General features: G+C 51.6%; 2 protein-coding genes and 1 long non-coding RNA gene across 7 annotated transcripts in view; 2 read left to right on the forward strand and 1 right to left on the reverse strand.

The window, feature by feature from the left end:
• The window catches only part of iqgap3 (IQ motif containing GTPase activating protein 3), a 38095-nt gene extending 26888 nt beyond the window's left edge, over window positions 1–11207 (forward strand). Inside the window, exons 29-39 of one of the 4 annotated variants that reach the window (XM_088621521.1) lie at window positions 139–371; window positions 1380–1512; window positions 2265–2367; window positions 2847–2994; window positions 3197–3284; window positions 4278–4490; window positions 4746–4912; window positions 5259–5387; window positions 6148–6256; window positions 6485–6594; window positions 10970–11207. In XM_088621521.1, the coding sequence (XP_088477647.1) occupies window positions 139–371; window positions 1380–1512; window positions 2265–2367; window positions 2847–2994; window positions 3197–3284; window positions 4278–4490; window positions 4746–4912; window positions 5259–5387; window positions 6148–6256; window positions 6485–6594; window positions 10970–11171 (1635 nt within the window). In that variant the 3' untranslated portion in view covers window positions 11172–11207. Of the gene's footprint in view, window positions 1–138; window positions 372–1379; window positions 1513–2264; window positions 2368–2846; window positions 2995–3196; window positions 3285–4277; window positions 4491–4745; window positions 4913–5258; window positions 5388–6147; window positions 6257–6484; window positions 10143–10969 lie in introns of those variants that run through there. The other 3 variants (XM_088621522.1, XM_088621523.1, XM_088621524.1) reach the window with 3 other exon arrangements.
• On the reverse strand, window positions 9977–15300 carry LOC148639893 (uncharacterized). The gene is made up of 3 exons (XR_015930711.1): window positions 15167–15300; window positions 11579–11839; window positions 9977–10487 (listed from the first exon to the last, which is right to left on the reverse strand). It is a non-coding gene; the product is annotated as an uncharacterized LOC148639893 (long non-coding RNA).
• gatad2b (GATA zinc finger domain containing 2B) overlaps window positions 15223–15717 on the forward strand; it is a 50306-nt gene continuing 49811 nt past the window's right edge. The window contains exon 1 of one of the 2 annotated variants that reach the window (XM_088621530.1): window positions 15223–15378. The gene's annotated coding sequence lies outside the window, so the exon portion shown is untranslated. The remainder of the gene's footprint in view (window positions 15379–15717) is intronic. The other variant, XM_088621531.1, reaches the window with a different exon arrangement.

The raw sequence follows: 15717 nt of genomic DNA on the forward strand, positions 1-15717 counted from the left end.
TGGAGAAGCCAGGATGTTTTCAGTCCAGTATGAAAACATGAAAGTGCAGTGAGATATGAGAACAGGAGGCATTTGGGCTTTATAAGCCCAGTACTGGTGTGCACCATAAGTGTGTGTGTGTCTCTGTGCCTGGGGCAGATCGTGGGCACCCTGCTGTACTACCGCTACATGAACCCGGCGGTGGTGGCTCCCGACGGCTTCGACGTGGTGGACTTCTCGGCCGGCTCCTCTCTGCTCCCGGACCAGAGGCGCACCCTGGGCTCCATCGCCCGCATCCTCCAGCACGGCGCCGCCCACAAGCTCTTCCAGGGGGACAGCGCCCCCCTGCGCGCGCTTGATGACTACACCACCCACACGCACGCCAGGTTCAGGTAGGTGGGGGGAGACGGAGGAGGTGGAGGGGGGGGGTTCCTATCCCTTGCTGTGTGAAAGAGGCTGAGCAGGTCATGACCCACCCCTGCCTCAGATTGGCTCGTACATCCAGCTACTAGCGGGCTGTTCCCAGTAGCCGCAGTGCGGAGACGGCGTGGGGGCGCAAGTCAGACACGAGCCCCCGCGGCCAGAGAGACTCCACACTCACCTCTGGGTTGACCGCTCCTGGGATTGCGGTGGACCAAGGGCAGCCCCTGGACGTGGGCAGCAGTGGGCAGTGCCCTCCCCAGCCATTCCCCAAAACAAAGCTAAGAAGTCGGCTATTTTCCTGACGCTAGAGATGTTTTCCAGACGTCAACAAGGCTCAGCAAGGGGAGGGGCTGCCCATGAGGTTGACACTGCCCTGACCGTGAACCGCTGTGCTGGTGCAGTGCCTCCAGGCTCATGGGCTGGAGGGCACTCTGTGGGCAAGGGGCTGTCCTGTGCTCCCATGCAGAACTCATTGCTGCACAGGACTCGGTTTTCAGAGCCCAGCCGCCCGACTTTCTCAGCAGCCTGCGACGCGCGCGACTCCAGGTGCATGCTGGGAACGCGTTTATAGGCTGCGCTTTTCACCGACGTCGGGTCTAAGATCTCCGACGGGGATACAGAGCTGGTGTGAAGTGGCTCCTGTTGTCTGAAGCTCTAGGGTGAGCGTTATGGCTCTGTGGAAGACGTCTTTTCCCTGTGCACGCTGAGGACTCGCTGTGCTGAGAGACTCGCGCCGCTGTTGGGGAAGAGCGACGGGGCTGGTTCTCGCGTCTCTGGGGCCCTCTGCTGGCCACTGGTGGACTCGGGGGGGTGAGCTCAGTGTCCCAGCTGCTTTCCACTCCTGTGCAGGAGGAAAGGGCTAAGTGGCTTGTCCTGCAGAGAGTGGTAACTGGGGTCCCTCCTCCCTCACTTTGGGGTGTCACGGCAATGCTTGTAAAACCCCCCGCCCGAACCCACCCCTCTCTGTGTGCCCCCAGGAGGTTCCTGCGTGCCGCCTGCGAGGTGCCCGAGCCGGAGGAGCGCTTCAACGTGGACGAGTACTCGGAGACGGTCACCCTCAACAAGCCCGTCATCTACATCTCCGTCGGGGAGCTCGTCAACACGCACCAGGTCAGCGGCACGGGGTCCCCCCACCCAGAGCCAGTGTGCACAAGCCGTGTCCTCTTCAGCAGCTGGCAGCTGACTCGGGCACAGCCTCTGTATCTGCCCGCAGTGCGTCACCCTGCTGCTGCCCACAGAGGCCCAACAGCCAGCAGGCCAGGAAGCAAAGGGTTGGGGGAAAGCTGGAGCCTGATTGCAGCTCACAGGGTTCATGTCTCCTACTCCACTAGCCCTCCGTGGGGTTACGGTTATGAAAGGAGAGGAGAGCATTTGTCCCATCCGTCTGCCTTGGCAATCAGTAGTTAATTGATACGTTGTACTTTATTGCCATGTGTAACCGGTCCATGTACTGATACAATGGAATTCCTACTTACAGAAAGTCTCTTGATTGTGTAAAAACACAAAGTGCAGACAGCGCATCGAGACAATATACAATCAGACAGTAGACAATGTACAAGTAAACAGTTTGAATGTGGATATTATCCAGCCGTTTCTTGAAAGAAGCCAGGGTGTCAGCTCCAAGAACCTGACGGGGCCGCTTGTTCCACACCCCCACCACCCTCTGTGTAAAGAGGGTTGGGGGAGTGTGGAAGCTCCTGTTCTCGGTTTTGAGTCCACTATAGTGATGGAAGTCCGGCCCGTGCTTCTCAAAGGAACCACGCCGTCTGGGTGTCTTGGCGAGGGTCCAAACTCAAAACGCCCATCCTGGCCTGACGCCTGAAATCCTGGGTAACAGCCGTTCTCTTCTCTGTGCTGCTCAGCTGCTGCTGGAGCACCAGGACGCCCTCTGCCCCGACCCCGACGACCCCCTGCGGGAGCTCTTGCGTGACCTTGGAGAAGTGCCTTCCATCTCGGCGCTCGTCGGTGAGCAGCCCCGCCCTGCGGCCGTTCCTCCCCTCGGGAAACACCTCGGAACGCCAGAGCAGGGTTTCTGAGCGGGTGTAGCGGTTCATTTGTTCGGTCCTGCCAGGATGCAGTGTTCAAGAGCTGCTCACGGCTTGCCTGAGCCACGTTCGTGCCTAACTTAAGCGAAACTATATTGGTCCAGGTCTTCAGAAGCCGCTCAAATTATGAGATTCTGTAGATTCAAGATTGTGGGAGACTGAGACTTGACCTAATCCAGGCCACTGCCCTGTGTCCAAAACCCATATTTTTTCCCATTCGTGCACATAATATTGTTACTGAAATAAATCCCCAGTTAGATTTTTAGGGTTAAGCTTAGTGGAAGCTACCGGCTTAAAGATCTTCACACACTCCTTCACTTCCAGCAGGGGCAGCTGGTTTCTGGTTTGGGGGAATTGGTGGTGTTGATTGTGGCTCTTGGTTTCTGTGGCTTGGCACAGGAGAGGGTGCAGCAAGCTCTGGAGATCCTGGCGCGGAGCAGACCCTGGCTCAGTACAGCAAGATGGAAGTATCTCTCACTCTCACCAGCAAATTTGACATCTTCAAGAGCACCGATGACCAGCCAGATGTTCGAGGCCTCCTGCTGAGGTGAGGAGAAAGGGCTGTAAGCTGAGACACAGGAGGAGGCAGTGTGGGGTTAGTGGTGAGAGCCGAGGCACTTGAGAGAAGAGAGACTATTCCTATGGACTATGAGAGGCAGTGTTGGTTCGAGATCTGTTTTTGAAGCGCTGGCCTCTGCACTGAAAGTATGAGCAAGTGTTCAAAAGTGCTGCCTTTGTCTCGGTCGCAGCACCAAGCAGCTGATCATCGATGTGATCAGGACGCAGCCTGGGGACACCCTGACTGAGGTGCTCCGAGCCTCTGCTTCCAGAGACCAGGTGAGGACTGTGCCCCCTCTCCATTCTCCATCCCCTTAGCCTTCTGACAAACTTCCCAGCACGGGGGCTATCAGCTGTCTCTTCCACGCCTCTTCTCGGCTTTAAACTAGAGAAGAGGGATTGAGGCTCTCAGTCCCGACTGAATTATTGCGGGTTCACTTTGCAGCTGACTCTGGTCCGGCCGTGAGCCAGATTGATGTCTTAAAATCGACTCGGGTTTGCGTTTTGTTTTTAGAGCAACAGCTCTTCATTTGCCTCATTGATACATTTCTCTTGCTCTTTTATAAAGAAATGACTCTCAGCTCTCATGTTTTTTAAAAACATGCCTGGGATTTTGCCATGTTAAAGCTTCATAGAGCTGTCTGCAGTTCCCAAAGAGCTTTGCAATTAGGAGGCACCACTGAAAGACAGGTTCAGCTGAGCCAGTACACAGCAGGTCAGGCGGGGACGTGAGACACTGCTTTACCAGGTGAATTTAGGGGAAGTTTTAGGTTGATCAGCTTGTTCAAGCCCAAAGTGGACTCAGATCAGATCACTTTATTGGCCCTATACAATTTCTTGCATTAGGAATTCATCTTTTCGCATATCCCAACTTGCTCTCCATGAGACACACAGACAGGGAGAGAAGCTTCAGGGTCAGAGCGCAGTGTCAGCCATTATACAGCGCCCCTGGAGCAGCTGGGGTTAAGGGCCTTGCTCGGGGGCCCAATGGAGTAGGATTCCTCTGCCGACTGTGGGATTTGAACCAGCAACCTTCCAGCCCCAGAGCCACCGCTCCGCCCCAGGGCACTGGGATTAACACCCCCTCTCCTGGGGTCAGGGCCATGAGATGACCAGCTAGTGAGGTCCTCCGCTTCTCTGGTCTAAAGAGGGGCCCAGCATTGCAGCCCTCTCTTGTCTTTAACTCTGGCCTTGGAGAACTACGGTCCTGCAGGGTTTGTAAGTGATCTTAAAGGGTCAGTAAGCAGACTTGCCCCTCCTCCTCTCTCCCAGGAGGTGCAGCACTGCCGGATGATGCAGAAGCGTGCCCAGCGCGACGCCCACACCCCCGAAAAGATGAAGCGCAACCAGTCCCTCATCGCCGACGGCAACCTGTCGCTGGAGGAGAAGAAGAGGAAGATCCTGCGCAGCCTGAGGAGGCTTGAGATTCTAGGAGTGCTGACGCCTCCCAACACCGAGACTCAGATACTGGCGCTGATCGCCAAGGTAACGCGCAGTGGCTCGGGTACTGGCGCCGATCGCCAAGGTAACGCGCAGTGACTGGGGTATTGGCGCCGATCGCCACGGTAACGTTCCAGTTGCCAAGTCTTCAGGTCCCATTATTGATAACTGGTGACTCATTCCAAGACACAGAAACTACACCCAGAACCACCCACACGGTCCCACGGGAAGAGAGACATTTCTTTTTTCCACGACGAGTAAAATCCTGCGATTCTGGCTGTCGTGTCCCCGACCCCTTAGGACATCCGGAACCAGCGGCGGTACCGCCAGCGCAGGCAGGCCGAACTGCTGAAGCTGAGGCAGACCCTGCACAGCCTGGACTGCAAGAGCCGCTTCCACCACGAGCAGATCGACTACTACAGCCAGTACATCCGGACCAGCCTGGCCAACCTGACGGCCGGGGACAGGTGCGGCGCGGGGTGGGGGGCCCGCACAGAGCGGAGCAGAGAGGGAGGGAAGAGGGAAAGGACGGGAGAACGAGAGTAAAACCATTGGATCCGTCTTGAAATTGTGCAGCTGGCAAAACTGGGCCTAAAAACCACACACTCTGTTGGGTTGTTTTTAAAGAAACAGTCCGGTTCCACAATGTTGTCGTGGTGATTATTATAAACCACCCCTCCTCGCCTTGGCTGCCTCAGCCGAGACGGGCTTCGTGTGAGGCGGGGCTCGTATGTGTGTGTGGTTGTGTGTGTGTGTGTGTGCGCGTGTGTGTGTGCTCTCTGCGGGCCTGACTCCCGGCCGCCTGTGTCCCAGCAGAGGGAAGGGAAAGAAGCCTGCGGACCGCAGGGGGAAGAGGGCCAAGCCCACAGCTCTGATCTACACCGCGGCCCAGCTGCACGAGAAGGGCGTCCTGCTGGAGATCGAGGACCTGCCCCTCGCCCAGTGAGCTCCCGCCTCTTTAAGCGCTTTGAGAAGCCGCCTTGAAAGGCGCTATATAAAATACGTTTATTATATTATTGTCTCTTTGAACCTGTGAGGGCAAACGAAAACCTGCACTGAACACCTTTTCCTGTTTAACGATTTATTAATTGATGTTTAAGAATATGAGGACGTAAGACTTTATTATCCCCGGGGGGGGCAGATGTTTTACAGCAGCAGTGTTGGTGGACAGACAGAAGAAAAAAATCTGACAAGAACAACAATATACATACATACATATACATATTTACATAGAAGGTCAAGAGTTCAGTGAGGATATGGCTCCAGGTATGAATGAGAACTGGAATCTGTTGGTTTTGGAGTTGGGGGGTCGGTATCTGCGTTCTGATGGGAGCAAACAAGGGGGGTGAAGGATCATCAAAGACGGATTTTGCTTTTCGCAAAACGCGTGTTTGATAGACAGAGGAGAGGGCTGGGAGATCAGCACCAGTGACCTTCTGACAGATTTTCACCAGGCTGCCCAGTTTGTTCTGATCTGTACCTCAGATTCAGGTGCCCAAACCAGCAGGGCAGGGTAAAAGTGAGAGCAGCTTCAAGGAAGCCCCGCGGAGGCCACAGGGCCCATCCACCTTGACTCATCCCAGCATGCCATCCCGCCGTTTCTCAGTAGAAACCAGGGTGTCGCGGCAGCTTGTTCCCCACTCCCACGCGCGGCCTCCTCTGCCGGGCTGGTGACGTGAGGGCTGTGGTGTCTCTCGTGCAGGTTCAAGAACGTGATCTTCGACATCGTGCCCTGCGAGGAGGTGGGCACCTTCCTGGTGAAAGCCCGCTTCATGGGCGTGGACATGGAGCGGTTCCCCCTGAAGTACCAGGTGCGTCCCGTGTGTCCGCGGGGGGCACTGTGCCCGCCTGTGTCTCGACGTGGTGAGGGCACCTGATAACAGCCAGCATGGCACACCTGCCAGGTTGACTTTGGCCCGATTGTCCACGTGGCCATTTGACCGGCACAGCGCCAGGCTTCCCGAGTTCACGCCCGGCCCTTCCGGTGTGCGAGCACCGCTGTGCCCTCTAACTCCCCCGCCTGTCGTCTGTTGGCACAGGACCTCCTGCAGCTGCAGTACGAGGGCGTGGCGGTGATGAAGATGTTCGACAAGGCCAAGGTCAACGTGAACCTCCTCATCTTCCTCCTGAACAAGAAGTTCTTCAAGAAGTGAGTGGCGATGAGGGGGAGAGACAGCGCCCCCCTCAGGTGCCAGTGCTGCTGAGCCCATGAACTCCGGGGTGGAGTCAAGCAAAGTACCCTTGACCTTTTTTATTTTTGCACTTGTTCTGTTGTCTGATTTTAGATTTCCAGTATCCCTGTTCATGGCGAGGGGATACCAGGGCAGTACTCAGTTTTTGGTACATTATATCTGTTTTATAGCTGCAAGCAGAGCCATAATCATGTTTTTTTTTTTCAGTTTCATAATCAATGCAAACAAAATCGTCCTCTTACAATATGAAAGTTAACACACCTAAGGGAGCTTGTAAGAATCCTGAAGGATTTGTGACGCTGTGCAACACAGTGTTGACCCCTCATGAGGAACTATGTTCCAGCAGACAGATGTGTTAGATCCAGGCTCTGTGCATATTATAGTAACTATAATAATTATAGAGGAGCTATAATAATGCGTTGTTGCGTCACAAATCCAGAACTAAGTCCGCAAAATGAGCTGGGTCTCGTTGCGGCGCTGCGGTCCCCTGCAGTGACCCGGCCAGGCCACTGGGCGGCAGCAGTGGACCAGTCGAGAGCCCGCCGCAGTCAACAGCGCGTCGTGCCGTAGTTGCCGATCTTGATGCGCCTGGAGGCGAAGGTGCTACTCTAACTGCACTTAAAAACCCATATTCACAGATAACCGAAACAATGTATTAAAATACCGACTCTGGTCGAATCTGCATGAACAAGTCGTCGCCTTTATGGTTTAAGAGTTCAGTATTCCGGTGTTCCTTTAAATGCAATAATTATAAGCAATTGCATTGCCCAGCGATTAGTGGGGTCACGACCATCCGTCGCCTCTCTTTCCCTTTGCGCAGCAGTCTGGTCTGCTACTGCTTTACAGTCCTGGGGAGGGGGAGCAGCGAGATGGGTTCGTTACAAACAAGCGCAAAGGTCCAAAACTCAGAAGGCGGGGTAGAACCGCGTGTGTCCGGTATTCTGGCCGGCGGGACGGTTTACTCCCAGGCGCACGGAGTCGGACCGGTACCGGTATCCCGGCGCTCTCCTCCGGCCACAGTCTGCGCGAGTGAACGGTTTTCTGGATGCTTCGTGTGAATTAAAACGTGAAGCTTTCCGTTCCCGTGTCACCGCGACCGCTTCGCGTGTTTTGGAGTGAATTTGTCCCGGAGCGCGAGGGGCGAATTGTTCCCTGGGGGGGGCGCTCATGGACCACAGTGGCACGGATGAAGTGGTTAAAAATCAAATGATTTTGTTTATTTTACTCCTTTTTTTTTGGAGGAGGGGGGGCGACAGCTGGAAGGACTCAATCGTCTTCCCCCGATTTGCTGTCCGTGTGAAGAGTTTTACAGAAAAGACGGCGCCTCGGTAAAGCAGGCCGCGAGCCCTTCTGCGGTCTTCTTTACTTCCGGGTGACCGACCCGGGCGGAAGCCGCAGGTACCTCGCTCGAGCCACCTGCCTCGCGGAGACCCCGAGTGCGCGTGATCACCCCCCCTCGCTTCCGGAGCCTAGACGGCCCGAAAACATGAATGAACTGTAACCGTACCGCACCGCATACTGCTCGCTTCGCCTTATATAAACACGCGGACTACTTTACTGCGTGTTGCGTGAATATATATAAGATGCTACATACGCACTGAAGCTAATTTGGCAGCATTTCAGATTGAAAGAGGTGTAATCTAACCTGGTAATCTAAACATTACCGGGAACTGACGTGATGTCATCTGGGTTTTTACTTTGTTTCCTGTAAGATGCGCTAACGGGTGTCTAATTCCTGTAATGAAGGACTATTTTTGTGAGTTAACCTCGGTCAATGAGCACCACTGTGCTCTTTTATGACATGAAAGCAGATTGCCTTGTGTGCAAAGTTTACAACAATCTTTTCACTCCTGTCGGAGGCACGTAGTGCTGTCTTTATGAAGTAAGATCTCACAGTCGGCATCGAGCAGTTAACACCTCGTTAAACGCGTTTTCTTCTGTCCCAGAAGAAGCATCAAACTTATTTTCAACCTGAGATTTTAATGTGCAAAATGGATATAGGCTACAGTTAAGCGTTTTGCACCCCTTTTTACATTAGAAAAGGAAATATCAAACACTTTTCTGCACCTGTTGCCACCTGAATATTACTACACAATTTATAGCCTGCTGAAAGACTCTTGTTTTAAACATAGTAACCTCACGCCAGTTATACAGTTACACTATCTATGCAGTAGTGAGAGATGCATTTAAATACGACACTCCAGAATGTTATTGAAGTGAATCCTGAGTTAAAACAGCAGTGTGAAACACTAAAAATGTTCTTGTCCGTAATAATCATGGGTAACATTTTATGCACAATGGAAGATTTCGGCACTTCAGCCCTGTGCATGCTAGAAACTAAACAAAACATGCAGTTTGGCTTTTTTCTGTTATTGTTCATTTTTTTTTTGTACCAAAAAGGAAACTGTTCTTTGCGAGAACAGGTTTCCTGTGACTGTGGCTTCCTTGGCTCCTGTCGGTCATCTCCGAGAGCTCTGCAGATGGGGTTTGTCTGAGCGGTTCTACACCATCGTGTCGTTGCCTGGGTTGGGGGGGAGACCACGGTTTGAAAACCAAGAAGGGAACGGGCCGCCCCGGCACACGGACCACCTTGTGCGCCCGGGGAAGCACAGGTTTCACAGGTGGTGCAGGGTAGCTGGCTTTCGGAGAGTGTAGATGCCGGGATGTGGTGCCTGCCAGGGTCTGTGATCGTCTGTGATCACGCGTCACTACGAAGTGAGAGACGTGGGTTGGGAACGAACCTAAACACAACTGCGTTTGTCCTTCGTCGGTACAGTGACTCGGAAGAGGAATTAGCAGAACATCAAACTGCTCTTGCAACACTGGAGTCCTGGGAGGCTGGTGCCTTCTCTCCTGGCTCTCATTCTGCCTTAAATCAGCAAGCAGATCGGTATCTTTTCCGTCCGACAGACTGAAGGTTTCTGTGTCTTTTCTGCCACAGATGTGTGTAAAATAAGAGGGGCCTTGATTCACGCTACCTTCACCCCCAAAATATTGTGGGGTGACTGGAGAGGAAGTGAAATTGGACAAACCAATGGAGTGAGCTCAAGGGGACGTAAAGTGAAAGCAGGAATGATTCTGGCCCCGAGTCTATCCTCCTGACCGGTGCTCAGTTGTGGATTTTAAACTGTTGCTGTACAAACGTTGTAAATATTTTCTGTCTTGTCTTGATTTGCCGTCTTTTCATTCTGTTTTCTGTATTGTTTTCTTTAAATTCCAACAATATCAGAGACAAAGCACATCCACTAAAGTGAATTACAGAGAACGCTATATTTGCAACAAAATACACTTGTTTAAGCCAAGTTTTTAAGAACCCCATATAAATGAATCTGTCTCCACTTTTTATATTCATATTAACCAGTTTTAAGCTTCATTGACACAATACCAAATCCAACTGTTTGTACTAGAAATCATTTTGTATGGAAATGTACTTTAAGATTGGTTTTGGTATAGGCAAAGCTACAGTGCTGTTTGCTGCAATCAATAAATCGGATTAAAAATGGAATGTGTGTGTTCTGTGATGCAAAAAACCCAGCTGCAGCTTAATAGTTTGTATACTTTTTTTAAAATGTTTTTTTGGTTTTATCTGGGCTCCATCTGTGTTGCCTCCTGTTTCATCTGAGCAAGAGATAGCTTAGTCAGAGCACAGCTGCGGGAGATGAGAGTCTGTCTCTTTCATATTGTGAAAAACTGAAAAGGCACCTGTATCATGCAGATAAGAGAGGCACCATCAAAGGTCTGAAGTATTGTGCTCCTGTGCGCCTTTTGTTAATATTTGCCCTGACGTCAGCATTTGATGGTAATGCGTCAGAATCATTCGATAAACGATGGGTTGGTTCCAGTCAACCATCTGAGGAAAAAATAGGGAAAATGATTAAGGGTTTTAAACCTAAAACAATTGAAGATTTTCAACTATAACCACTTTATAACAACTTCCTGTCTTCAAGATTGCTTCACCGACATCAGGATGCAAGTACTAAAGCAACTGCCTGTGTTACTCCTGTAAGTCAGCAGTCGAATACCTATTTAGAAACTTCAGTGTTCCTCGGTTTAGCTGTGGACCCCTATGTGAAGGTACTATCAAATCTGGTAATATGAATAAGTGCTGTGCATAGAATACAGTGTATGTATCGAATACAGTCAGTATACGAGGTAACACTGACCAGAGGTTAAAATATATGGAACTAGAAAGTGCTTCATAAAAGTTTAGGGTAGGGGTGACCAGTTTTAGGGCCGGAGGGTGGGTATGTCAGCAGGATAATGGCCTAAAATGGCTTGTAATTGGTTAATTTTCCCCAATTTAACCCACTACTCCTTGCTCTTCGGGTGCAGCTGTATGCAGGAGGGTTGGAAAAGCTGGACACAGCAGCCCATCGGGACCAGAGCCGGATACGCTTTCACCGCAAGGCAAACTCGCACCGCTCCGTTTCGGCTGTCTACCGCTAGAGGGAGCCCGTCGCTCTTTTTCCACTGCTACCCAATCCAAGCAAAACCCTACGAGCTCCAGCAGCACCGAAGACTGAAAGCGGAATAGTATTTTGAGTTATTGTATTGAGGCTTTGCTATAGTAATAAAACACACTGAACTCTACTTCAACGCAAAAGAAAAACTGTAGTAAGATAATCGGGGAAATGGGATCAGCATGGTTAATTATCATACTTCATAATGCCCGGATCCGTTAATGACATTTCGTTTAAAATCGGTTTTGAAGTGGATTTTAGTCTGCCTGTGGACTAAAGGAGCTACATTCCAGGCAAGGTATCGGCAGGTATGGAACTCCCCGCAAGGGAAAAATGAGACCAGCTCGTTTTTCAGTTTTGGAGAAAACAGTTCTGTCAGCAGAAATCCTCACCATGTCTAAGCTATTAGCAGAAGACATTTGGAGGGAAAGTCTTGCCAGTGTGCATTAGCTATATAGTCAGAACAGTGACTGTTCTTTACCTGACTCGGGTCTGATGACACTGCAGTGACTGTAGCACGATTGCAAGGGGCTGGACTGCACATCAGCAGCTGCTCCTGTGGCTCGAGGGTGGGTCTGAATCACATCTCGCGCTGGGCGACTGAACGCGTTAGTGGCTGAGCTGGGGTTTGAACCAGGACTCCCCTGGTTTTAAAAGGCTTCTCACCTCACCAGCACGTCCCCTGGGTGCTGTTGCGTTCTTGACTGTTACCTTGACTCCTCCTTGATTCATCCCCCGGGTCCTGTAAGTGTTGCAGTGGTTACAAACGCAATGGGGGAAGTATAGTTGCAATCAAGATTCCTGCACATCAATTCCCAGGACAAGAGGACAAAAAGCAGAGCCGAGCAACAGCCTGTGGCTGGAAGGTTGCCGGTTCAAATCCCGCAGCCGGCAGAGGAATCCTACTCTGTTGGGCCCCTGAGCAAGGCCCTGAACCCCAGCTGCTCCAGGGGTGCTGTATAAATGGCTGACCCTGCGCTCTGACCCCCAGCTTCTCTCCCTGCCTGTGTGTCTCATGGAGAGCAAGCTGGGGTCTGAGAAAAGACAAATTCCTAATGCAAGAAATTGTATATTGTATACGGCATCTTATCTTGATCAGAAATTCTACGTCAAGCTTGATTCTACGAGATTCTCCGTCACCTTGCAGGTGACTGGTTTCACACTCAACACTATTGTCACAGAACGCTGGTGCGCGTTTGTTCTTGGGAATAGCTGAGCACAATGCCCGAGTCCATTCATCCTTTTTCTTACCACTTTATCCAACAAAGGGTTGCCGGGGAGCTAAAGCCTATCCCAGCGAGCACCACACACAAGGCAGGGTCCACCAGTCCATCAGACACAAAGACTCACGCTCGCACCAGGACCAGCGTTCCCAGAAGCCGATTAACATCTCATGTCTTCGGATTATGGGAGGAAACCGTGCCCCTCAGAGGAAGCCTACGCAAGCTCCACACAGGTAACACCCCGGGTCTGGAGTTGAACCCAGGGCCCCAGCGCTGTACCACCAGTTAAGGTGTCCGACATGCAAAAACTCCCATCTCTAGACCAGAGATCTGCATCCCTGTTCCTGCACAGACATAAGAACTTGTGGTATTCGGTCCAGCTGAGATATGAATGACATCGTTAGATTCATCAGTTGCTTACTTGGGAGAAATTAATATACTTTACAGATGTCTGTTCATTGAATATTTTAATCTACTTACAAACCCCGCAGGACTATGGCTCTCTGGGACCAGGCTTGCAGATACCTGATCTCTAAAGCTGGGGTCACCATCCGTGATCCTGGAGAGCCCCAGTCCAGTTAATCTTACAGGTCACCCCGAATCAATGGATCATGTCACGTTTCAATGAAGGGAACACTGGTCCTGGAGGGTCGAAGGATGTTCCATTTTGTCCCAAACGATCTCTACTGGACTTGATTGTGCTCGCTGCCTGTTAAATTGATCGTAGTGAAATTGTCCCAAGCCTTTAAAACGTGGCGATTCATACGGTTTGCAGGACCGGCAACAAGACTGGAGACTCCTGGGCTGGAAGGATTGTGGCCTGAGGATTGATTCACCTCCTCCCCCCCTGAAGTGAGGCAGCTGACAGGGTGAGAGGTCAAAGGTTAAAGAAGCATGTTTCCAGGTGCTGCGCCAGACTCCTGGGGGCTGGAGCTTCCTCCCCCTGGTCCAGGTCCCCAGTGGGCAACTACTGTAGCAGACTGCTGGAGACCTGCGGGTCTCAGTACTTTTCAATTAGCAGTCGATAGTGACTGGATCCAACAGGTCTTTTACCTTTTCATCCAAATAGTGAGTTCAATCAGGCTGGATCACAGATGTCATAAAACTAAAGACCTTGCAGGCACTTGACCAGAGCAGCCTGCCTGCGATCTAAACTTCAGGATCAACAGAAACAGGGACACAGTGACCAACAAGTGGAACCGCATTTAAAAAAACAAGAATGGGAGGCCCTCGTTCATACTAAGGAGTGTTGGAGTGTGGACCAAGCCCATGGGGATGTGGGGGGGACATGCAAACTCCACACAGACAGCACCCCCCCAGGTCTGGAATTGAACCCAGGACCCCAGTGCTGTGACACAGCAATGCTAATGACCCAGTCAGCCTGCTGCCCTTCTGTCTTAAAGATCAGCTGAATAAATCAGGACAGCCACTGGGCTCTTTGTCTAAACCTGAACAGTGTCTCTCCACCTGCCCAAAGCCATTATAGGTGGAAATACCCAGATCAATAAATATGGACACACCCACATTGTCCTAACCCTTGCTGAGGGCTGGCTCACTGCATTTCGCATACGGGATGCTCTTGACCGTGGGTATATGCTCTATTGTCCCACCCTGGTCTGATTCCAGCTTGCAAGCTGTGGCAGAGCTCTTAAAGGACCATCAGGCCAGAGGAAGACAGCACGTGACTTCGTGGTGGGGGAACCGTGTGAGGGTACAGGGCCCCCACCTCTCAGACTGGCACGTCCTGCTCTCCTCGCTCGAAATCGCACACATCCTGCCTGCCTGCCCTCCAGTCATGTGACAGCCTGCCTGTCGTGTCGTTTCCATCCGCTCACGGATCCCCCCTTGAAAACGGTATGAAATCGGCGTCTCGTCCAGAAGTGGCGCAGGAATCGCTGGTTAACGCGATAGCACGACTCGACTGAACCGGGGTTTTTTTTTTTCCTTCCTCTCCGAGGAGATGACACACACACGCACCACCACCACCACCACCCTCGCTTTGACACCAGGGAGTAATCCCCCCACCCACCCACGTCACGGCGTCGCGTCGCCAGCTGCCGTGGACTTGACCTCCACGCCGCCATTCAGAAAAAAAAGAAACCTCAGACTGGGTCATGATATTGTACAGATTCTCGACCCTTCCTACCAGGAGTTAAATTTAACCTCCCCGGCGACTACATGGGAATGAACGTCTCTCCCCAGTGCCTTGAAATCCTTCATTAGGAACTGCTGTAGGGGAGGAGGGTCTGAGCATCGCCTTCAAGACAATGCCTGAGCGTTTAAGACCCCATCGTTATTTAAAAAAAAAACCCTCAAAGATATTCGTTGCGAGGACAAGACATCCCGAATTAGTATCACTTCGGACAAGACCCCTTCCACTTTTAACTGTGTGCATTATTTTAAAGTATAAAGCAAAATCATTTCTTTTTTCCCCCTCCTTCTCGAAAATGTGTTTTCTTCAAGCAATTTACTGAACTCGTGTGTGTGTGTGTTTTTTTTTCCTGACAGCTCGTTCGGAAACAAAGATATCCTCTTTCAAAAGAAAAAAAAAAGTACAATTTTCTTGAGGCTTGTCGGGGGGGTGATCCGAAATTCAGGAGTGCTTTAGGAATTTGAGGGCGCAGAACGGGGTGCGCTTTCAGGAATGCCGATCAAAAGGCATTGTTCTGCCCGCAAACCAATCAGTTGCCCGGGCGGAGAGAGAAGGGGAGTTATTACGGCCGGTCACAATTTATCTGTCATGGTGAGCCTGCGCTGCCGACACGACGGCCATAACAACCCATTTAGTTCCCATCATTTCGCTGCGTCTTGTCCCCTCCCCTCCAGACAGAGACAACAACACACACCTTAATAAGGGGCGCGTCTCCGACACAGCCGCCGACCAATAACCCGGCTGTCTGGGCAGCGACCGAGGGGGATGAGCGCTCGTCGGGGCCCAATCAGCGCTTTTGTGTTGCCTGCCGGTGCCGGGGTCTGGTCGTGAAGAGCTGCTGCAGCGCTTCAGGATCGGAGGAACGAGCCCGGAGCACAGTGGAACCTGCGGGGAAAGGCGAGTCAGGTGAGTCCGGGGATGGAGCTGCGGCCTAGGCTGGGAAAAAACGCGTTTTAAAAAAAGGAAAAACCGGGGGTTTCCTGGTGGTTTTGTCTGCTTTTCAAAAAAAAAAATCGTGCCTGGGGGTGATAGCCTTTTGTGTGAGTGTGTGGGCTTTGCCAAAGAGTAGGATTTGCTGCGGTGGGGAGAAAATTATGGTGCAAAACCAGACAGTTGTTGTTCGTACAGTACCGTTGCATCAACACTTCCCCGACTGGAAAAAAGATTAAATCGATTTTCTTTCAATTCAAATCGTTAAACGTTGTGAAACGGCGGCGATGTATCGGAGAGATGTGTTTTATCCGT

This window comes from Lepisosteus platostomus, chromosome 26, assembly GCF_059453375.1.
Source record: "Lepisosteus platostomus isolate fLepPlt1 chromosome 26, fLepPlt1.hap1, whole genome shotgun sequence".
In the NCBI taxonomy this organism is placed as follows: Eukaryota; Metazoa; Chordata; class Actinopteri; order Semionotiformes; family Lepisosteidae; genus Lepisosteus; species Lepisosteus platostomus.